The 23,189-nt window shown below is 38.4% G+C and overlaps 1 protein-coding gene across 2 annotated transcripts in view; it reads left to right on the top strand.

Moving 5' to 3' along the window:
• Positions 1–23,189, top strand: part of PDZRN4 (PDZ domain containing ring finger 4) — a 367,140-nt gene that overhangs the window by 290,286 nt on the left and 53,665 nt on the right. For both annotated transcript variants that reach the window (XM_086713640.1, XM_086713641.1), the window contains 2 exons: positions 7,096–7,352; positions 10,512–10,614. In XM_086713640.1, the coding sequence (XP_086569766.1) occupies positions 7,096–7,352; positions 10,512–10,614 (360 nt within the window). The remainder of the gene's footprint in view (positions 1–7,095; positions 7,353–10,511; positions 10,615–23,189) is intronic.

Below are 23,189 nucleotides of genomic sequence, written 5' to 3'. Positions count from 1 at the left end.
AAAAAGCAATTAGGAAAGATGCATCCCCAAGATTGCCTATAACCAAAATGATCAATTTGTTCAAAAATAGTTCTGATAAATTCACAAAGAATGGGTCTACAATATCTTGATAAGAAAGGTTGAAGATGAATCATGCTTGCATTTGGGAATACCTCACTATCAAAGTGTGCGGTGAAAGGGATCAGGAAGTAGCACACTGTCCTACAGTAGTGACCTCAGTGTCACAATCAATTAGTTAAATGTAACAATAGGCTTTCAAAATATCTCCTTGGGTTACTGGGGGGTCTGCAATTCATTACTATTATATGTATGAGCCTTTTTAACATATTCAGTTTTTTAGGTTGTGAATGTATATCATGTCACGCAAAGGTTATTAAGGACAAATCCCACAACGTCACAAATTACGTAGGTTAGGCAATAGTCTTTACTGGTAAAACATACAAGTCAGAAGTGAGTAGCACGGGGAGTCGTGCAGGGGCCACAAACTGATGGACATGCATTGTTTCTGTAGTCCAGTGAAGGGATCCCCACCCACTGTTGCTCTCTTCTTTCGGAAACATTATCAGTAAGGAAACAGACTACAAGAATTTCAGAATATCCGGGTTAGAAGTTAGTGACTTCCATTTGGCTGGGAAAGCCAGTTGCCTTGCGCAGGGGGACTTTGGAGCTCAAAGCTGTAGCACCCCCACACACCAGGAAAATGAAGCTACCAGTCCCTCATAGTCCAAGCTTGCCAGAAGGAACCCCAGGATCACTTTTGGGTAAGTCTGCCTATTATATCAATGTGATCATTACGTATTCGCGTCTAAAAATCCAGTAACCATGCTTTCAAAGCAGATCACTGCAGATCACACAGACTTTTGGCTTAATGCAATTTAACATTTCTTGTATTCTTCTAAAATTACATCATTTTCACAAACCCACCAGTCATTATTTTGTTCATTGATAACAGTAAAGCAGGTCAAAATTAATTTTGTCCATCTTTCACTAGGGTTTCTTCATATAATTTTGCACAATTCTTATTCTGTGTGTTCTTTTAACTATAAATATTTTTTCTCCTGTGCTATGCTTAATTGATATGACAGATGTCTACATAGAAGCAAACATACCAAAGTTGAGAAAAAAAATTATATGCTTAAATTCCCTAAAATGAATTTAAAGATTATATATGACAAGTATTTTAATGACAATAGGGTTTGGATTATTTTACATTTCTTCCATACCAAACATTTTAGCACTAATTTAAATATAATTTCCTCCTTTTATAAAATGTTACCAGACCATGTTTTTACAACACCTCCATAACTATCAGAGAAGTTGATCAGCGTTCACATAGAGCCTTTCATCAAAATTAATTCCATATTTACTTGTGAAGGGGGAGATCTTATAAACTGGCATGCCCAACTAGAATTATACTACTTGGCTCTGAGGATCTATATGTAAACCATAGTAGATGATAGCACTGTATTATATAATTGAAATTTGCTAAGAGAGTAGAACTTAAATGTTCTCACCAAAAAAATTAATTAATCAATATGTGAAATGATGGATGTGTTAAGTAACTAGATGGTTGGAATCCTTTAATGGTATATACATATACCAAATCAACACAGTGTACACATTAAACGTCTTACCATTTTCCATGTCATCTATACCTCAGTAAAGTGAAATGAATGAATGAATGAATGAATGAATGAATGAATGAATGAGTGAATAAAAATTTTGTAAACATAAAAACTAATATTCAAGTTGAAGATTGGTCGATGTCACTTGCACGTAATCCACAGTATTCTATGCTTCTTCTCTTGAGTTTTCTTATATGTATTCTCCTATGAAAGGCACAGATGCATAAAAGGCCTTATTTTTCATAAGAGGAAACAGAGGTTTGGAAACCCTCATCATTCCCAAACAGCTGACTCTGGAAATGGCAACTCACCAGGGTGACTTGGTTATTCACGCACTTGTTTGCACTTCAAAAGGAAAAAAAGAAAAGCCTGTTTGTTTTCTGATACTCAAGAAAATTTTGCATGTGGCTGGATTTGGAGGAATAATCAAAGTAGCACAGCTCATATCCAAGCTGAGGCCACCAGTCACTCTGGGGAGGTTGCTGACAAGTGGCCCAGATTTTGCAGTTTATCCAAAAGGGTAGATTGTTCGTTAAACAGAAGCCTCATCAAACATTGCCATGATATGGTTTACATATGAAAAGCTATATTCTTTACTTAACATTCACAAGTTGCTTATGGATTAATTAGCCCATCTGCCACAACAAATGTATTCACACTTCTTTTGCATTGGTTGCTGAAAAGTGACCGCCTTTCTCCTATCCACTTATCCCTATCAGTATAATGGAAAATAACTTTTTAGAAACAAGACACTTAATTTTTCAACTTATAAGTTCAGGGGTAAGAGAAAAACCTTCCCAGAAGATTGTTTCCCACGATTGGTTTTTCTTTTAGTCACCAAGTATTCGTTTATTTGTTGGTTCATCTGACTGTCTTACAACTGCTCCAAGTTTGATATGATTAAGACTGCTCCTGGGGCACCTGGGTGGCTTAGTCAGTTGAGCGTCCGACTTTGGCTCAGGTCATGATCTCATAGCTCGTGAGTTCGAGCCCCGCATCAGGCTCTGTGCTGACAGCTCGGAGCTTGGAGCCTGGAGCCTGGTTCAGATTCTGTGTCTCCCTCTCTCTCTGCCCCTCCCCCGCTCATGCTCTGTCTGTCTCTCTCTCTCTCTCAAAAATAAATAAACATTAAAAAGAAAGAATTTTTTTAAATAAAAAAAAAAAGACTGCTCCTTCCATGTGCTTCCAGTCCCAAATTTACAAGGACAACCACATGTCTCTATTGTAGAACTTCTTCAATTGGCATCTTCTCCTTTCTTATGCTGTGGCCAGTTCTGATCACCTCTCTAGATGCACAGTGTGCTGGTTTCTTCTCTATCTCAAATCAGGTGGCTTAATCATCATTTGAGAGTTCATTTGTCCCACTCTGGCACCTATAGCCCTTTGTCAAATAGCAATCACACAAGTCTTTTCAGTTATACTCCAATTGCTATACTCTCGTTGTTCAGTAGTGGTAGAACCAAATCTGTTTTGGCCGCAATTATCAAAATGCCAGATGTGATAGTAATAGAGGGAATTATCTCGTAGACTTCTCATGTTTATTATGACTCTAACCTCTCACCTGTGCCATTCAACAACGACTTCACAAAAAAGTCTCTTTCTCAATGCCATGTTTCAATCAAATCTCCAGCCTTTTTGAAACCCTTCTGGATGTAAACTTCAAACTCAAACCCCATGACAGATGGGTGTTTCTCTCCTAATTTTCAAATTACCTTTCTTCTCTTCCCATCAGTTTTGCTCCCGACCCTTTTTATCTAGTTTTTTTTGTCCTGAAAATCAACTTCTCTCTTACTCTCCTAGGATTTTTGTTTCCCTCCATTTATTTAGCATCTCGAACATTTTGGCTACTTATATAAATGGGACACTATTAACAGAGGGCTTCTCCATCTCCTGTCTCATTTTCACAAAACAAATAAAAATTGTATGTTGTTTGTACCAAAGCAAGGTTGAGACAAGAAAGAAGGGGGAGGGGGAGAGGAAGCACAGGAAGGAGAGAGGTAGAGAAAATGATAGAAATGAAATAGAATGATAAGGATGTGGCACCATGAAATATCAGATACCTTGCTGTTGGTTTAGGATCTAGCCATTTGGGAAAAATGAAGTATGGCTACTGATTTATTTGTTAATTGACTACAAAATTTTTTCTACAGTATTAAAACCTTAGGTATTCTTCCATGTTCTTCTTCCCCAGTGTAATTGATGATAACTGAGCAAAGCAACTGCCAGAAAATCCCAATTAAGCTATTCTTTTTTGTTGTTGTGAAAGGCATAATTTATAAAATGGTGACCTTTTGGTAGGCTAACAGTATGTTGATGAACTTCAAGTGAAGTGAAAAAAAAGTGTTTTGTTATCATCAGTGCTTACATTTTCTAAGAGATCACGTGAGACAGAGCCTTTAAAGGTCATAGACTTCTTTACTTTGAGAGATATTAAATAGCTTATGAAAATAGAGGTCAGCTGCATGATAACTGGAAGAAAAGAGCATTCCCAATGGGGAAGTAAGATATTTGAGATTATATTGACTGTCCTTTTTGAAGATTGTATTTGATTGTCCTTAAAGCAAAAAATGAAATTTGCATATAAATGCTATAATTGTAAATGAATGAATGTACAGGTCTTAAAATCAATAGCTATTGATCTTGCTGTAAGAACGCTAATATGGTCTGCATATACTAAGTGTTATAATAAGAACTAATTATTTCACAGTCTAAAATAGTCGTTAGTAATTTTTATGTTTCTGCTTAAATTGTTATACTTTTCTGGATTTTGCAAAAAATAATCATGAATCAGTAAGGAGCCCACTTTTTAAAATTATTCTTGCTTCGAAAATCACTAAAACAAGAAACAACAGAATACCAAGACTTGATTATAGGCAACGTGCTGAGACACCTTGAGGAAGAAATAGAATAATGGCATTCGTCTGTCCACTACTTAATGACACACAATTTATGTGTTAGAAGGATTTAATGTGTGACTGGAAGACACCCTGGCCACAAATTATTTTTCCCTTTACCCTCAGATACTGCTTGAAGTCCTTCAAAAAGGGCACTGTCTTCTTTCATTCTACCACTGTTGGAGGTCACTTTAAATGAAAAGCTTTAACATATTGACATGTTCCAGTAGGTTTTAAGTAGTCGATAATAGATTATGACCAAGAATTCTTTTCAGAGTAGGAAGGGTGTAAGACTTTCCCAAAATGGATATTCACTAATCTGAAGGGACACCATAAAGTGGGAAGCCTGGAGACAAATGGCAATTTCTCCCTACCACATAGATCCTGGTAGAACAGTCTTTCCTACCATTGGATCATCTTCTACAACCCTGAAACTTATAAATACTGACCACAGTATGAAACATAAAGATGATACCAGCCAACATGAGAGGCTAGATTTTAGGCTGTGTTTTTCCATTCTTGGACTTCACTTATCATCTGTTGGTGACACATCCTCAGGGGAGACAGTGGTGGGCCTAGCCCAAAGTGTCATTGTCCAGTAGTTCAAAGAATGAACGCCTGTGTCCATACCTGTCCCTTCTTCACATATTCCCATATGCTCAAAGTCATCCAGACATCCCAAGGTTGTACCAATAAAAATTTAGTAGTCACGTTCAAGTTTAGTCCTTGGAGAAAAGAATCAGAGTGAGAATTTACAGAATAGAGAGTGTGGGCACACTGGTAGGTAACCATTCACATCTTTTACTGAAGTTTCTTACTAGTGATCCAAGAACTGTACTGGGACATATTTTGCTGGTGAGGAAACTTAATTGCTCAATTTTTGAAGGCACATTAACTCTTTCAGGGTCCATTGAGTAAATTAGCTCCTCCAGGTCATTAAGCCTGTCTCTACATGACATGACGATTTCTACCTGGCATTGTATCATTTACCCCCAAACACCCCATACTTGCTCTGAGTGCATACATATTCTTTGTCTACTCAGGGAGAGAGAATGTGCTCATTTGGATGTTAGCAACTGTTCTAATACTGCGACTCAGCGACTCCCTTTGCTTCTTTTTAAGGCACCCAGGGATCTCTAAGGATTTGCTGGTGCATAGTAGTTATCGGAGCCTCCCCACCAGGCGGGTGGCTTAGTTGTCTAGAAATGGTATAATTTCAGGGGTTTTAAGCACAGTATTGTGCCCCCAAGTATCTCTTCCTATCTGCAAAAGCCAACATTACTGATTCATTTAGGGTGGGAATTGTGCTGTAGTCCTTGATGCTGTAGTCCTTTATTAAAACACAACTTCCACTAAGGGACTCTGCTCTCAGGACCCATTTTAGAGAAATAAATTGACAGCTATTTGAGAGCAATCTGTACTGCCATTGGAGAGGATGTTTAGAAGAGTGTGTGACTGTTTGGAATGCCACAAAGGCTAGGGAACGGCATTGGCTCTTGATGATTAGGCATGGGAGAGTCTCACAAAAACAATGATTTTTCTCTTCCACATGCCAGTGGTTGGCCCTGCTGAGAAGCACTGGTGGAGGGCAAAGGTAAATGTTCCCTATTTCTCTGTTCTGTCCAGGGCTACCTTGGAGAGTCATAAATGGGTATAAATAAACACAGGTGAGGATCCAACTGCACATAGTATACTCAGACATGTTTTAGAGCAGTGTTCCTTTCAAGTGCATCTAAATCAGCTGGGATTTGTTAATATGCCAATTCTGATTCAGCGGGTCTGGGATAGGGCCAGGGATTCTGCATTTCTAATAATCTCTTATGCGATGCTTAGCTGTGGGTCCACAGACCACACAGAATAGCAACGATTTAAGATAAAACGTACATGACAATGACATGGTCTTGGGTTCAAAAGTGATGAAAATGAAAGAAATTTGACAACACCCAAAAAATTGGATTTCAGGCCAGTAAGACTTGGATTAAATATTGAAAATCCCACCACGAGATTGATAGAACATTAAAAAAAAAAAAAAAAGATATACTTAACATTTCGATCTATCTGAAGATTTGGGTGAATGTTTTCTGAGGCTGATGTGTTATTTAAATTTTTAAGTCTAGGCACGCCTGGGAGGCTCAGTCGGTTAAGCGTCCAACTTTGGCTCAGGTCATGATCTCACCATTCCCGAGTTCGAGCCCCATGTCAGCTGTGTTCTGACTGATCAGCACCTGGAGCCTGCTTTAGATCGGTGTCTCTGTCTCTTTCTGCCCCTCCCCCACTCATGCTGTCTCTGTCTCAAAAATAAATAAATGTTAAAAAAAATTATAAAAAAAATTTTAAGTCTTTAACTGAGGTTCCTCACAATGTACTTCTAAAGAAACAAGAAGCAGTTGTTTTCCTAATCTTCACCTCCGCATGTTGGTGAAGAGTTCAATAAGTGTCAGTGTCTGATTAAATATTGCGTTACAAAACTCGTATCAGAGATGGTTTAAACTCACCCTCCCCACCCTTTATTAATCTACGATGACAGCCTCTCTGTTCTTTCCTCTGAGATGAGAAATGTGCTTTTATCTTCACAGGTCAATGGGAAGGATCTCTCAAAGGCCACCCATGAAGAGGCAGTGGAAGCTTTTCGAAATGCCAAGGAACCCATTGTGGTCCAGGTGCTAAGACGGACGCCTCTCAGTAAACCCGCGTATGGAACGGCCCCGGAAGTGCAGCTCATGGACGCCAGCACTCAGACAGACATCACCTTTGAACACATCATGGCTCTGGCCAAACTTAGACCACCTACCCCTCCAGTGCCAGACATCTGTCCATTTCTGCTCTCAGACAGGTATCTTTCCTGTCATTTTTCCCACAGCCCTATTTGTTGTCATTCAGCCGTGTCGAGTAGGGGTTGGAGAGAATCAGTCACACTAGCAAGTTGACAATTAGAGAGACAGGATCTCAGTTCTGTTTGGAAAATGTCTCTGCCGTGTCGTATCCAATTAGTTCTCAGCTGCCCCTGCTAGCTACTTTCCCTGACCCACAGAGTTGCTTCACTTTGGGAATCATGCTTGCTGAGGAGCGATGAAAAATTCTGGCTCTGATTAGTTCATCTTCATATTTCCAGCCATCAAAAGCCTTATGCCACTCATGAGCACTGGTCAGGGAAATAGCTTCTCTCACCAAAGCTGCCAAAAACCTTATTAAGACTGACACAGAAGTGGCATGTTGGCAGTATATTCTCCTCTGTGAGTTGCCGCTCTCCCTTTCACTCTTTTGCTTTTCTCTTCTTTAAAGGAAAAGCTAGGAAATTAATTTAATTAAAGTGTAATTCTCCAAAGAAAGCAATTACCCAATATATTGAGATGTAAGCAAAAAATCCTGGCTGTCAGTGAGTAAGTACAGAGCACCGTGAAATAAGGATCTATTAAATGAATAGTTCTTCCCAATTTTTACCTAATTTCAAGGGAGTTAGAGATATTCTATTCAAATAATCTTACTTGTACAGTTTTGTTTTATGAGAAAGTGTGTTTTGCCCCATACATTTTGTTCTATGAGCTTTTAAGCAAATGTTCAAACATTATAGAGAGTTTGATTTATAAGAACAATAGTCTCTTTGGACTGCATTTTCATTGCCTACTGCAATCCATTTGACACATTATAAAACACGGATCTGATCATGCCAGTTCCCTGCCCTTTAGCGGCTTTTGTTAGGTTCATTCCAGTGGCTCACAGGTGTACATTAGAATCACCTGGTGATTTTGAAAGGCAGTATCAATGCGATGGCTGAATCCCACTTCAGGCCAATTAAAAAGGAGTTTTTAGCGTGAGGCCCGAGCGCCAACATTTTTCAGAAACCACCCTAGGCATTTTTAACGTGCAGCCATGTTTTTGGAAACTGCTCCTTGAAACTTCAAGTCCTGGGAGGGTAGGAGCCCTGTTTATCTTGCTTATGACTCCATTCATGCGTGTATTCCTTATTAAATAGCCCCCTTCATCAGGCACTGGAACTAGGTGCCGGGCTTAAAACCAGTAACAAAACTAAAGTCACTCCCTCCTGGAGCTTATATTCTAGAGGAGGAGATGAAGAACACACAAGCAAATATATAATATCTTTTAGTACAGCCTGATACAGGGTAGCCTTCCAATAAATACTTTAATGAATGAATAATAGTTAATTTGTATTAGCTAATCTGACACTTGTCAGGTAATATTAGTTTTCATTCATTGACGCATTTAGTCCTCATAACAATCTTTTGAGGGAACGCACCGTATTATTATCATCATGGACATGGGTAGATGTTAGGTAATTTGGCCAAGGTCACATAGCAAGGAAGTGATAGGGCCAGGCTCCTGAGCCTAAGAGGTCAGACCCCAGCACCCACTCTCTTAACCAGTATCCTATGTCGCTCTTCGTAAGTCCTGCAGATCTTAGCTTAGAGGCAGCCTCTTCTAGCAAACTTCCTAGGGCTGCAGAAGGGACATCCCCCCATCTGCTGTCATAGCCTCCATATCTCCCCTTAAGTACCAATCACATCATATTAGCAGTCCCGCTTACTGCTCTACCCAATTCATAGGGCAAGAACTGGATTTTGTGCACCAACAGATTTCTAGCACTTGGCGTTGGGCCTAGCATCTGATAGGCAATAAATGTTTATTGAATGAATAAGGTGCCCCTCCTGGCAGGGCTCCCTTCTTACCAACTGAAAGATAAGGAAAACACATCAGATGCCCAAAGCAGCAAGCTTAACAGTTTACCAGCTCAAAAGGGTTTTCAGAGCCAGCCCAAATTTAAGCAAGGAGGACTTACCTATTAGAACCAGTAAGAAAGATGCTGCTTATATGGCTTTTGCTATTTGGGGTTCAACTTGATTAACCCTCTGTGGGGACGACAGCCATAGATAGCACTGAGAAGGGGCTGGTAGGATATTTATGTTGCCTGTGTGAGGGCACCAGGATGCATCTCTCTTGCCTTTCAGCTGCAGATAAGGAAACTAATTTATACCACTAACTCCAGTTTTTCAACAATGTCTACATTGGCAGGACTTAGAGGTTTCACTTGCCACCAGCTTGGTTAAACGCACTGAGGCTTTTTCACTGATTTTTTGAACACAGAGATGCCCTCATGCCCTTTACTGTTAAACTGTGCTTAGCATTCATATGGTCTAATGTATAGGATCCATATCATGCCATACAGCAATTTTAAAGCACTTCTATGAATTATTTAAGATGTTTGTCCAAAATCAGATATATAAAAGTCAAATACAATGCCCTGGGTCCCCCTCATTTCCTTTAATCTTCTCTCCATCCCCAAGAATTTTCTGAAGGGATTATGAAGCCCAATGGCTTCTAGGAATTTCTGGTGAGGTATCACCATGAATACTGATTAATATTTGTGCACGGACCCTCCATCAAAAAGGGGGAAATGTGATTATGAAGGAGAACAAGGTCTTAAGGAATGAGGGTAATGGGAGTATGTTTTACAATCTGAAAAATAGGTGCTTTTGAAAACAGATTCAGAAAACAGTTTGGGGCTGTGTATTATGAAATTGGTAGTACTTTGTTGCCAAATCCACCTCTTTGGGTAGAGTGCGGTCTCAAAGGCCACACACCCATGTATGGAGCAAGTCACATTTGGTGGAATGAACACAGGCCAGGTGGTATCAGTCAAGCACCATGGCCTGACAGGGGGTTCACATCAGACCCTTCAGACGAGGTCGGGCGCGTTCAGGGTGGTATGGCCGTAGACTCACATCAGACCCTTCAGAGCACCGTTCTGGCCACGGGCCCCTACTCTTGGTATTCTCTCAGAAAATCAAACTGATGGACCAGTTGTAGAGGAGAAAGGAAACTATTGCTCTTTCTGAGTTTTTAGTTCACTTATAGGCTGGATCACTCCAGGTCTTATTGCAAAGCAGAGAAGACTCAAGTGAAATTTTAAAATCAGTTTTAATCTTTAAACCAAGCTTTTTGATCCGCTTCTGCCATATCGCTATATTCCCCATAGCTGCCATTCTCTTCATCCGATGGAGCATGAATTTTATGAGGACAATGAGTATCTTTCCAGCTTGCCTGCTGATGCAGACAGAGCAGAGGACTTTGAATATGAGGTAAGATTGTTTTCACACCACTTCACGTTTCTTCACGAAGTTATGGTGGAGGGGGTGTGCGTAACAAGGAAAAAATTAATTTATTGCTGCAAGAAATATTTTGTCTATTACATATCTAGGGTGAGTTCTTTTAAGTACTATTTGTTTTAGTGTTTGGTTCTAGTGTTTTCAATATATTGGAAAACATGTTTATCATATAAGCTTGAAAATAATTTGCTCACATTTATATTGCTTTTTATAAATATTATATCATCTACATTTTTCCTTCTTTCTATAATGTAAGGTAATTTCCAAGTAGAGTTTGAAAAAAAATATATTTAAAACCAAGATTGTGCTTAGTGTTTTCATTCATTGCATAGTACTTTTGTTTTAACTGATAAACTAGATTGTATTATATTAGTAATATTTTCCTTCACTTATTCAATGTTCTCTTTATTTGTGACTCAAGTATGTACTCTAAACTGTAGTTTCACTGACTTTCTAGAAAGACAGATGGCCTAATGCCCTTTGTGGTTTAGCCTTCATACAGTATACGTTAGAGTATCTGTACTGTGATATATAACAATTGAAAAGCCCATTGATTAATTATTTAAAAGCTTTCACAAAAGTTAAAGGATTTATCCTAATATTTCCTCTGCTGCTGCAGTCTATAAATCTTTGAAAGGTTTCAAACCACTCTGACATTTGGAAATAAAGTAGATTGAGGAGGTAAAGAAGCTTTGGTAAACAGGCAGAGAACCCATGATTATCTGCCCTTTTAATGCTTTAGATGATGTCATACAAGTTCAGCAAAATGTTCTTTTCCATTTTACAACCAGGAAATCCTGAAATCTCTTCCCTTAGGAGAATCTGAAGTCAAATAAGGCCGATTCAGTGAAGCTCACCTAAAGCAAATAGACATTTATTTGAAATCTTCCCCCCCACAAAAGTCATTGCTGGGGATTACAGAAACCATTATTTCTTTTCAGCTAGAATTTGGAAGCATGTGCAGTGATACCTAGTATCTGAGTAGATGGTTGTGGCATTGTTGTTCCTGCTAATTTTTTATCCCCTATCCATTAAGTTGATTGAAAAGTTTTATTTTATAAATCCACTCAAGGACTGCTGTGCCCCGAAATATCCATTAAGTTTTGTCTTCTCATGAAAAATAAAATACAAAATTGAGTCTCTTATCCAAATAATTCAAGATTAAATGATGTTTTTCTTTCTGTTAATGAATACTTTGGGCTTAGGGACTGGAATTCCCTAGATCACTTCAGCTTTTTATTTAGTTTGTGCCTTCAAGCTTTATCAAAATAAATCTGTGTTTGGAGGGAGAGTGTGGAAGAGAGACTTGCTTAGGCTAAGCAGGTTAACAGTAAAAATTACTTTAATTGATTACCATATCATTGACTATATTACAATAGAGACAAATTTTCATACCCTTGTATAGGGCTCACTGTAGCTGAACCACATCCTCTTTTTTGAACAATATAAATCTCTAATAGATGCCAGTGTTAGTGTCATGACAGTGGTAAATGCTCAGACAGGTCCTCTGTAGCCTGTAATCTCAACTAATCACAGCATCATAGTCATTAATTTGCTGTCAGCTGTGATTCTCTTGCTGAAGGCATCTTTGTAGGTGATTGGAAATAAAGAATGTTCCTGTGAAATTTAAATAAGGAAGAAATTACTGTGACAGGCTTCAATCATGAGAAAGGATGCATTTAAAAGCATTCTACATGATTAAAGATAGAGGTGAGGGCATAGGGGAATATCCTAAGAATAATGTACCAGATTTAAGAGAGAACAATGGTTCTACCTGGTATCCCTCAGTCTGTTACAGTTATGTGACAGAGTGGCACCAACCTTCATGACCATGTCAGATTAGACTGTAAAATCTAGTCCGCTGCTATCACCAAAACTGATTGTGGATGCCACATTAAGTGGGAATCTGGATTTAGAAATGACAGTCCCGTCTTATGCACTATTGTACTTAGAAGCAGACTGGTCAAGTGCTTCTGTGAGCAGCTAAGATGACCCCAGTTCCTCCAGAAGCTCTGTCATAACCCAGGAGCTCTGAGTATGCAATGGATGAGTACCTTCATCCAGCACTTTTGTGCCACCTAGAGATTACCAGAAACAAGTCTAATGGCCAAAGAAAGGACTTCATCTCAAAAAAAGATACTCATTTCTCCTCAACCTAAACAGGAACATACATCAGCAGGCAATCAGGGAAGTGGAAGGAAGATTCATTTTCCCTCTGCTTTCATTCGTTTCTATCATCAAAATTTAATGAGCACTTAAAATATGGCAGGCTCTTACCTAAGTATGGGATTGATGAAGGTCCTGCCCTAGTGTAGCTTAACCTCTAGGGGAAAAAGGTGGACAACAAACAAATAAGTAAAGACATTATATGTTAGATGGTGATAAGTGCTCCTGGAGAACAACAGCATAGATAATGGAGAAAGGAAATACGTGGTGTTGGGAGGGGGTGTTGCTGTCTTACACAGGGTGGCCAGGGAAGACCTCTCTCATAGGAACGTTAAAGAAAGTAAGACAGCTAGCCATGTAGCTATATGAGTGGGGAACACTCCAGATGAAGGGAAGGCCAAGTACAAGGGACCTGGAGCAGAAGCATGCCTGGCGTGTTTAAGGAACAGCCGAAGCCAGTGTGTGATCACAGCAGGGGCGAGGCCCAGAGTGGCAAGAGGTGAAGTCAGAATGAGGAGGGGCTTATGTCAAGGAACTTTCTCTTTGATTATGAGGATGGGATGCTGCTAGAGAAGAGCTGAAGCCCGGCAATTTCCCCCTGGCTGCTGGAATGAGTTTGACAGTGGGGAAGCACAGGCTGGCGAGCAGAGAGGTGGATGCACCTGGATGGTGATCCAGGAAGGGCAGAAACATGGTCTGGAAGGACAGCATCCACGCCTGTGCACAGGGCTTTGCCTACATACCCATGTTTCCATCATTTGCCTCAGAGCTGTGATATAGTTTGTGCTATAGTGGTTTTTCTTCTGACTTTTCAAAAGCAAAATATCATGGACCAGAGTGAAACACAGCTTTTTGGCATCCGCTGAAACTAACATAATAAATCTACTCTCTAAAAGTCAGGAAATGTACAGAACTGCATTTCTAAATTTGCTAAAATGCCAGGTATGCAACTTATATAGGCCCTTTTTTAAAGGCCTACTTGCTATTGACTCAGTGAACCAAAGCTGATCTGTCCATCTTGTGCATACATATTTAGGGACTTTTAGTGCATGGATTATTGACCCAATAGACCAAAACAGATCTGACTATCTTGTAAATACATATTTAGGGACTTTTTAACATGCACATTATTGCATTGATAGACTGAAACAGCTCCCTTCAGAGCCATGATAGGCAGCAAATGCTTCTTTGGAGATATTATAGTCAGTGTGCGAATGTTATGGTGACTCTGGTGTGTTAGCGACCTCTATGAAATTTTAGTGACACCCATATCTCACCATGGCCTATCACCACTTTGCCTAAGAAAATTATTTGACTGGCTCTAAAATCTCCCCACAGTGCTTCAGAAAAACCTCAGAGAACCAGCCTGCATTAAAAGGCTCACAGCCTTAAATTTGTTCTCTTTAAAAAATGATGGCACTTGTTCTCTAATTAAAAATGATAAAGGATTTTAATTTTATTTTTGAGAGAAAGAATATAAAATATCGGAAATTAACACACCCATCATAAGAGTCGAGGTGTTCCACGCCACTGAAATACCACTGAGGATTAAGCGTCTTCTTTTCTTTATTTTCAACTTTGTGCATTTCTTTGTCCCAGAGCCAGCTAAAGGTTGAAATAAATCATAAATAGCCCTTAGCAAGTCAGAGGCAGATCTCAAATCCAACCTCTACCAGAAATAATTTAAAGGGACAGGCTTCAAGAAATATAGAGCCCTTTCATCCAACCCCTAAGAAAGATATGTTTGCCAGTACCAGAGTGCAAGGAAGATGCTGAATTTTCTGCAGCATTTGCCATTAACTCGCAAAAGTCAGTGCTGATAGAGAAGAGTTAGAGAAGCGATATTGAACTAATATTAAAGTACAACATTTCGCTAGTATAAAACATTAGGTCAGTCAAGACAAGCCAACAATTTAAACAACACTTAGAAGTCTGGTGGTTTCCATCACCTAGAAATGCTACTCACGATAATGCTACTCTACTCCTCCCCCTAAGGTGAAGCTGAACGCTCAACAGCCTGAATTAAGTGCACGTCAAGTTCCCCTTATGGATACATGGTCATCAAAATGAGAAGGAATTTAGAAGTTGGCTCAAAGAGGTTTTTAAGGTAGACAGGAGAGAAGAACACGTATATGTCAGAGTTCTGTATACATGTCAACTGAAAACCCAATTTGGGCCAGTATCTATAAATAGGAAAGAGTATTTAGTATATTAATTAGCTTCCTCTTGGCAATTCTTATGCAAAACATAAGTAAACCCTGGTGCTATGCTGAGAAGTATCATTTTGCAAAATTTATTTCCCAGAGCTGGATCCTTATGAATATGTGGAGAATACTTGTGACAATTACGTAGATAATCTCTCTCTTACATAGTTCAAGAAAAGAGAATTATGAATCAAGGAGATGTTCATTCAAAAAAAAAATGAGAGGATAGGCATTCACGAGATTTCAGTCATATCTTTTTGAGCAGCTTCATGACTTGTGAAACAAACTTAGAGAAAAATCTAGTGTGTGTGTGCAGAGCTTTGTGGCTCCTTTCCAGGCTGTGAGGACAGAGGCCTTAGCTGCCTGTTGATCACTACATGACATCACCCTAATCATAATGGGTGCTCGTATTTATGAATGAATGAAGGAGGATGCCCACTGTTGTCCACATGGATCAAATTCGAGCAGTGTAGTCTCTTTGTGCCTTTTTGTTTTTGTTTTTTTATTTAAAGAATTTTTTTTAATGTTTATTTTCGATGTAGACAGAGTGTAAGAATGGGGGAGGGGCAGAGAGAGAGAGACACAGAATCCAAAGCAGGCTTCAGGTTCTGAGTTGTCAGCACAGAGCCTGATGGGCTGGAACTGATCATGACCAGAGCCAAAGCTGGAGGCTTTACCTACTGAGCCACATAGGGTGCCCCTCTTTGTGCCTTTTGGAACAAGGGAATTAGAAAGGAACCTGGGACTACCATGCAGACAACAGATGTCTTTGCCTTTTTCCTTTTTTTTTTAAGTTTATTTATTTTGAAAGAGAGCTAGAATGCAAGTGAGGGAGGGGCAGAGAGAGAGGGAGAGAGAAAATCCCAAGCAGGCTTCATCTGGACAGATGTGGGGCTCAATCTCACAAACCGCAAGATCATGACCTGAACCGAAATCAAGAGTCAGATGGTTAACCAACTGAGCCACCCAGGAGCCCCAGTATTTGTTCCTTTTTAATAAGGTTTGTACCCTTCTGTAATGTCTCCCTAGTTGCTGCACCCTCCAGTCCCTGGTAACCATTTTTGACTCTGCCTATAAATTTGACTTGTTTTTTAGTGTTTTTAGATTCCACATATAATAATACTATGCAAATTTCTTTCTGCGACTTATTTCACTTAGCATAATGCTCTCAAGGTCCATCTAGGTTGTAGCAAATGGCGGGATATCCTTCTTTCTCATCGCTGAATAATATTCCATTACACACACACATACATTCACATGCATAAGCCACATCTGCTTTATCTATTAATGCACTGACAGACACTTTAGTTGTTTCCATTCTTTGGCTATTGTGAGTAGAGGTATTTGTTCTTTACATCAGGGGTTTTTTTTAATTAAAAACACTTTTTTAATGTTTATTTATTTATTGAGTGAGAAAGAGAGAGAGCAAGTGGGGAGGGGCAGAGAGAGAGAATCGCACACAGGCTCCACACTGTCAGCACAGAGCCTGATGAGGGGCTTGAACCCACAAACCACAAGATCATGACCTGAGCCGAAATCATGAGTTGGATGCTTAACTGACAGAGCCACCCAGGTGCCCCTCTTTATGTCAGGGGTTCTAATCCAAGTGTCATTTTCATTTCACTTAAACACTTATAAGGAAAAAGCCAAAATGTGGGAAACGAGGAGAGATAAGGAATGAAATAGAATTTTAATGGTCTCCGCAAAATTCATCCCTGCTGATTATCATCTTATAAGAATCTCATACTTGATATGAATTTGATATATCCCTAAATTCACCCCTGTACTTTCTTTATAACTTCCTTACCAAGGGATCATCCAATAAATTTGTGAAACAACAATGGACAGAGAAGTGAGAGCCTCCCCAAGTAGCCAGTTCTGCCTCTGACAGTGTCTGGGAAATGTGTCAAGGAGTTTGAAAACCACTGATGGAAGGGATATGTTTGAGTATGAAATATAACTTATAAAGAGATGATATATTATCTATATGTGTGCTGGATATTAGGGAAAGAGAAAATAGCGTAGAGTGTGAAAGTGTACAGTTTTCAGAATTATTTTGATTCACTGGATGCTTTATATTTCAGCAGTCCCTTTTATTCCACTTGTTAGTCACATTTTAGAATTATTAATGAAATATCTAAAATAATTTCATACCACTTACCACCGGGGCAATAAAATCATCCATTTAAAAAAATCACCTTAATAAGTTCCATTCTTGTGGGAAATGTATTGAATTGAAAACTGATCTAGATGAAGTGTGAAAATATTTTTATTACTTCAGCATTTAAGATAAGATGGTATTCTGTCAGAATTGGTTCATTGAAGTATATATTCATGGCACCACCTTTTTCTCAATTAGATTAAAATCTTAATCATGGAGGCCAGCCCACAAGTTATCATGTGGTGGGACTTATATTTCCAGACACTCTGTGGCATGTTTCTCCTTCATGTCACCACTGCTCCTCCCTTTTGTAGGGCACTTCTCTGTCTCTGGGCTCTTTCTTGGTCTGCTGGGGCCAGTCCCTAGACTCTATATTCCATCTATAGACTAGTCCTTCTCAAATGTAGTTCCCACTGGATCTCTTCCCCATTCATCATCTTGTATGACTCTATTCCTCTACTTAGCTCTAAAATTCTCTGCCTGGCATTGAAGGTCCTTTGTACTCTGTCACCACCCTACTTTTTTAGGCATCTTGAGGTCAAACTGCAGCAAAGCAGAACTCAGAGAAAGCTGTGTGCTTTCCTTTCTCTGCACCTTTACTTGGGAGAATTTCTACCCCTAAAATGCCTACCTCACACTTTCCCACCATTGAATTCCTGTATTACATCCTATAAATATTTTTTTGCATTATGCCTTGGGTTATAGTTATTTATGTGCTGGTCTTTTTTCTTCTAAATAGTTTGTTTTTGTTTTTTTAGAGAAGTGACCACTTCTAGCTATCTTTATATCATGAAATAAATCACCTTTGTATCACCTAGCACATGCCTAGCACACAGCGGGCATTCAGCAGCATTTGCTTGAGGAGTGAATAAATTATTCACCATTACTGCTGCTGTCCTTATTTTGTAAGTGTCCTGGACACAAATACAAAGGGTTAAATGGGGGGGGGGGGGAGAAGAGAGCTGATAGAGAATAGAAATTTGAAATAAAGTGTGAAAGTCTTTTTTTCCTCCTAATAATTCAATTAACAGTCTAGTAATTAGAGTAAAGAAACTTAAGCATACAATTGTGCCTGATTGTAAAAGAAGAAAATTTGGATTTTTTTTTGTCATTGCTGTTGTTGCCATTCTAACAAGATGTGCCTGTTTTATCTTACACTTAGAAGCTGGAGAGCCCTAGTAAACAGACAGGCTAATCTACATAGGTAAAGAATGACCATAATTCAGCCCCTGTTAGGATAACCATACGTCCTGGTGTGCCCTAAATTGTGCCCCCCCTTATGGATAAGGTGCCACTTTAATTATAATAGCACCTTCTTTCACTTTCAAAAATGTTGTAGATGCAGACTACATTATGTGGTTGACCTAGTTTCTATACTTGAATCTCAGTCAAGGCTGAGACTTTGTAATCACATTTTTTTTAATGTATGTCTGTTTGTTTGTTTGTTTATTTATTTATTTATTTATTTATTTTTTCAATATATGAAATTTATTGTCAAATTGGTTTCCATACAACACCCAGTGCTCATCCCAAAAGGTGCCCTCCTCAATACCCATCACCCACCCTCCCTCCCTCCCACCCCCCATCAACTCTCAGTTTGTTCTCAATTTTTAACAGTCTCTTATGCTTTGGCTCTCTCCCACTCTAACCTCTTTTGTTTTGTTTTTTCCTTCCCCTCCCCCATGGGTTTCTGTTAAGTTTCTCAGGATCCACATAAGAGTGAAAACATATGGTATCTGTCTTTCTCTGTATGGCTTATTTCACTTAGCATCACACTCTCCAGTTCCATCCACGTTGCTACAAAGGGCCATATTTCATTCTTCCTCATTGCCACGTAGTACTCCATTGTGTATATAAACCACAATTTCTTTATCCATTCATCAGTTGATGGACATTTAGGCTCTTTCCATAATTGGCTGTTGTTGAGAGTGCTGCTATAAACACTGGGGTACAAGTGCCTGTAATCAGATTTTATACAATCCTAATATTCCAGATTTATGAAATTAATACTTTTCCTATGTTGTGACCCACTGTTTAAAAAAAAAAAAGTCCCTCCTTAAGGAGTGACTAGAAAGAAATGCCATAAAGTTGGAAATAGCCATCAAAGTTATTGTAATTCTTTTAGATTTCTTACTGGAAGATATGAGATTAGTATTACTGTTAATTTGGTCATGTAATTTCATAAAATAAATATGAGGCCCATCTGATTATGACAACAGTGACTTTAATTCCTAAGAAAACAATGAAGAGCAAATTTAACCTTCAAAGTTGTTTACATTTAACAATGTAACCAAAGGCACATTTATTTTTCTAGGAGGCCAGATACAAATGAAGATTCCTTACACTACATATATGAATTTTATCAAAATCCTGACATCCAATTTTTGTTCAAAGATACTCATGATACACATTCAGATGACTGCCTTGCATTACTGAAAGGTGTCAGAGGTTGTCTTTAAGGTGAATATTTTTATATCAAATCTCATTCTCCAATGTCTCCTATTCTGCTTTCAGAGAACAGTTTTCATAGGGGCAAAGAAAAGAAGAGCTGTCTTTTCGCTCTAAAGCAAACTCCAGATAAGGATTCCAATCTTCATTCCAGGGGCAATATAGTCTAGTTGTCCAAAAAGGAGTCTGGTCCCAGTTCTCGCTCTTAGAGGGTCCACTTACCTCCTGAGTCATAGCATCCTTGCACGTGAGCTCCATGGGGATACCAACGTTCATTGGAATGATTTGTCTCATCTGGATTTCCCATGTAACTCACTTGAGCAAAGTGAGAAAAATGCCTCATCAGATCCTTAAAAATTTACAAATATTTTAATATTTCAAACATATCAACTCCCATTTTACAGGATTTTATAAAAAGCATACATACTCATATGACCACACGTTAGTCTGTGTCTAGTACTGTACTTTTTTTTTAAGTTTATTTTAATAGAGAGAGAGGGAGAGGGAGAGAATTGCAAGCAGCCTCCATATTTTATTTATTTATTTATGATTTAGTTTATTTATTCTGAGAGAGAGAAAGCATGAGTTGGGGAGGGACAGAGAAAGAGGAAGAGAGAGAATTCCAAGCAGGCTCCATACTGTCAGCACAGAGCCTGACGCAGGGCTCAAACTCATGAACGATGAGATCGTGACCTGAGTCCAAGACAGACACTTAACCAACTGAGCCATCCAGATGCTCCTCTACCACCATACTTTACCGATGGTTAGAAAGCAGCCCGCCTCTCCATATTGTCTGACTTTAGCTATAGTGTAGAACAAGTTAACTCATAAATATTTGTCCAGTAGAAATGGCAGATGCAGCCTGTAGGCACTGTAAATTATTTTATTTAAGTACAGTGTTTATTTTTTCAATTAGGAAAATACAGAAAATAATCCCAATTTGGATTTTTCTCACCAAATTATTGTCTTTGAAAAAAAATACTGCAATCTTTCAAGATTATGTGTTTTACATTGACATCACAGTTCTCCCTTTTCTCCCTTAGACTGAAGATACCAGTAATGCTCTAGTTCTGGTTCGTGATTATATAGTGAGTTCACTGGTATTCACTATGTATTAAATAATCAAATTTAATGTAAATAAGAGAATGTTGCATGATCAATATGGATAGTTTGTGGTGAGACAAAGATTATGGTAAATCCAATATATGTACTTCAAGTCCAAGATAAAAATTTTAAGTACCATTATCTGCAATTGTACCATTTGAGATAACCACAGTTAACATTTGTGTGTTTCTCTTGTCTATGTATATTGTTTTTCCTATAACTAAAATTTTATCTTTTGGGGGGGGGGTTTACCTTTTATCCAGGGTATTTTAACTGTAAGAAGCTGCCTTATGCATGAACCTTCATCTGCATTTTATTTTTTCCAGCTTTATTGAGATATAGTTGATGTACAACATCGTATAAGTTTAAGATATACAACATGGTGATTTAATATGTGTATATATTGTGAAATTATTACCAGAGTAAGATTAGTTAACATCTCTACCTCTCATATAATTACCCTTTCTATGTGTATGGTGAGAACATTTAAGATCTATCCCCTTAGCAACTTTCAAGCATATACTACAGTGTTGTTAACTAAAGTCATCATACTCTATATGAACTTATTCATCTTCTAGCTGGAAATTTTTTTTTCAAATTCTTTTTTTTAATTTAATTATTTTTAAAATTTTACATTCAAGTTAGCATATAGTGCAACAATGATTTCAGGAGTAGATTCCTTACCCTTACCCATTTAGCCCATCCCACCTCCCACAACACCTCCGGTGACCCTCTGTTTGTTCTCCATATTTGAGTCTCTTATGTTTTGTCCCCCTCCCTGTTTTTTTTTTTTTTTTATTATTTTTGCTTCCCTTCCCTTCTGTTCATCTGTTCTGTATCATAAAGTCCTCATGTGAGTGAAGTCATATGATATTTGTCTTTCTCTGACTAATTTAGCTTAGCATAATTCCCTCTAGTTTCATCCACGTAGTTGCAAATGGCAAGATTTCATTCTTTTTGATTGCGTATATATACCACATCTTCATCCATTCATCCATCAACGGACATTTGAGCTCTTTCCGTATTTTGGCTGCTATAAACATTGGGGTGCTCATGTCCCTTCTAAACATTCTAGCTGTAAATTTTTACTCTTTGACCAACACCTCCCCTTTTTTCCTACTCTTTAGTCGCTGGCAATCATGGTTCTACTCTGTTTTTGAGTTCAATTTTTTTAGATTACACCTATGAATGAGAACACAATATTTGTCTTGCTTCATCTGGTTTATTTCACGTGGCATACTGCCCTAAGGGTCCACCCATGTTGTTGCAAATGGAAGGATTTCCTTCGTTTTTGTGGCAGAATAATATTCCATTATGTGTATCTACCACTTTTTCTTTATTCATTCATCCATCAGTGCATGCTCAGGCTGCTTCTGTGTCTTGGCTGTTATGAATAATATGGCAATGAATATGGGCGTGCTGATACCTCTTCAATATCTTGTATTCATTTCCTTTGCATATATATATACCTGGAATGGAAATATATAGTTCTTTAAGTTTTTTGAGGAAACTCCATACTACTTTTCACAGAGGCTATACCAGTTTATATTCCCACCAACAGCGTACTAGGGCATCCTTTTCTCCACTGCCTCACTAAAACACTTGGTATCTTTTGTCTTTTTGATAATAGTCATCCTAACAGGTTTGAGGTAATATCTCATTGTGGTTCTAATTTCTGTTGTCCTGATGGTTAGTGAAGCTGAGCATCTCTTTGTATACCTGTTCATCACTTGGGAAAAAAATTCTGTTCAGGTCTTCTACCCATTTTTTTACTGGATTATTTGTTTTTTTTGAGTCGTGTAAGGTCCTTATGTCGTTTGAAAACTATATATAATACATTGTTTGAAAATATTTCCTCCCATTATGCAGATTGCCTCTTCATTCTGTTGATTTTTTTTTTTTTTTTTTTTTTTTTTTGCTTTTGTTGCTTGTCCTTGTGTTATGATATCCAAAAAATCATTCCCAAGACCAATGTCAAGGAGTTTTTCCTTGTGTGTTCTTCCAGGAGTTTTGTAGTTTTAGGTCTGACATTTAAGTCTTTATTTCAAGTTAATTTTTGTGAGTGGTGTAAGAGAGGGATCAGTTTCATTCTTTTGCATGTGACTATCCAGTTTTTAAAGCACCACTTTTTTTTAAGTTTATTTATTTTTCTGAGAGAGAGAAAGCATGAGTTGGGGAGGGACAGAGAGAGAGGAAGAAAGAGAATTCCAAGAAGGCTCCGTACTATCAGCACAGAGCACACATGGGGTTTGAACTCATGAACCATGAGATCATGACCTAAGCTGAAACCAAGAATTGGACGCTTAACCAACTAAGCCACCCAGGCCCTCCCAGCACCAATTATTAAAGAGACTTTTCCTTTTCCTACTGATTATTCTTGGGTCCCTTGTCAAATAATAGTTGATGATATATGCTTGGGTTTATTTCCAAGCTTTCTGTTCCATTGGTCTGTGTCTGTTTTTGTG

The sequence above is a fragment of the Puma concolor genome, chromosome B4, assembly GCF_028749965.1.
Source record: "Puma concolor isolate L17-30 chromosome B4, mPumCon1.1.hap2, whole genome shotgun sequence".
NCBI lineage: Eukaryota > Metazoa > Chordata > Mammalia > Carnivora > Felidae > Puma > Puma concolor.
This window is presented reverse-complemented; position numbering and strand designations above follow the sequence as displayed.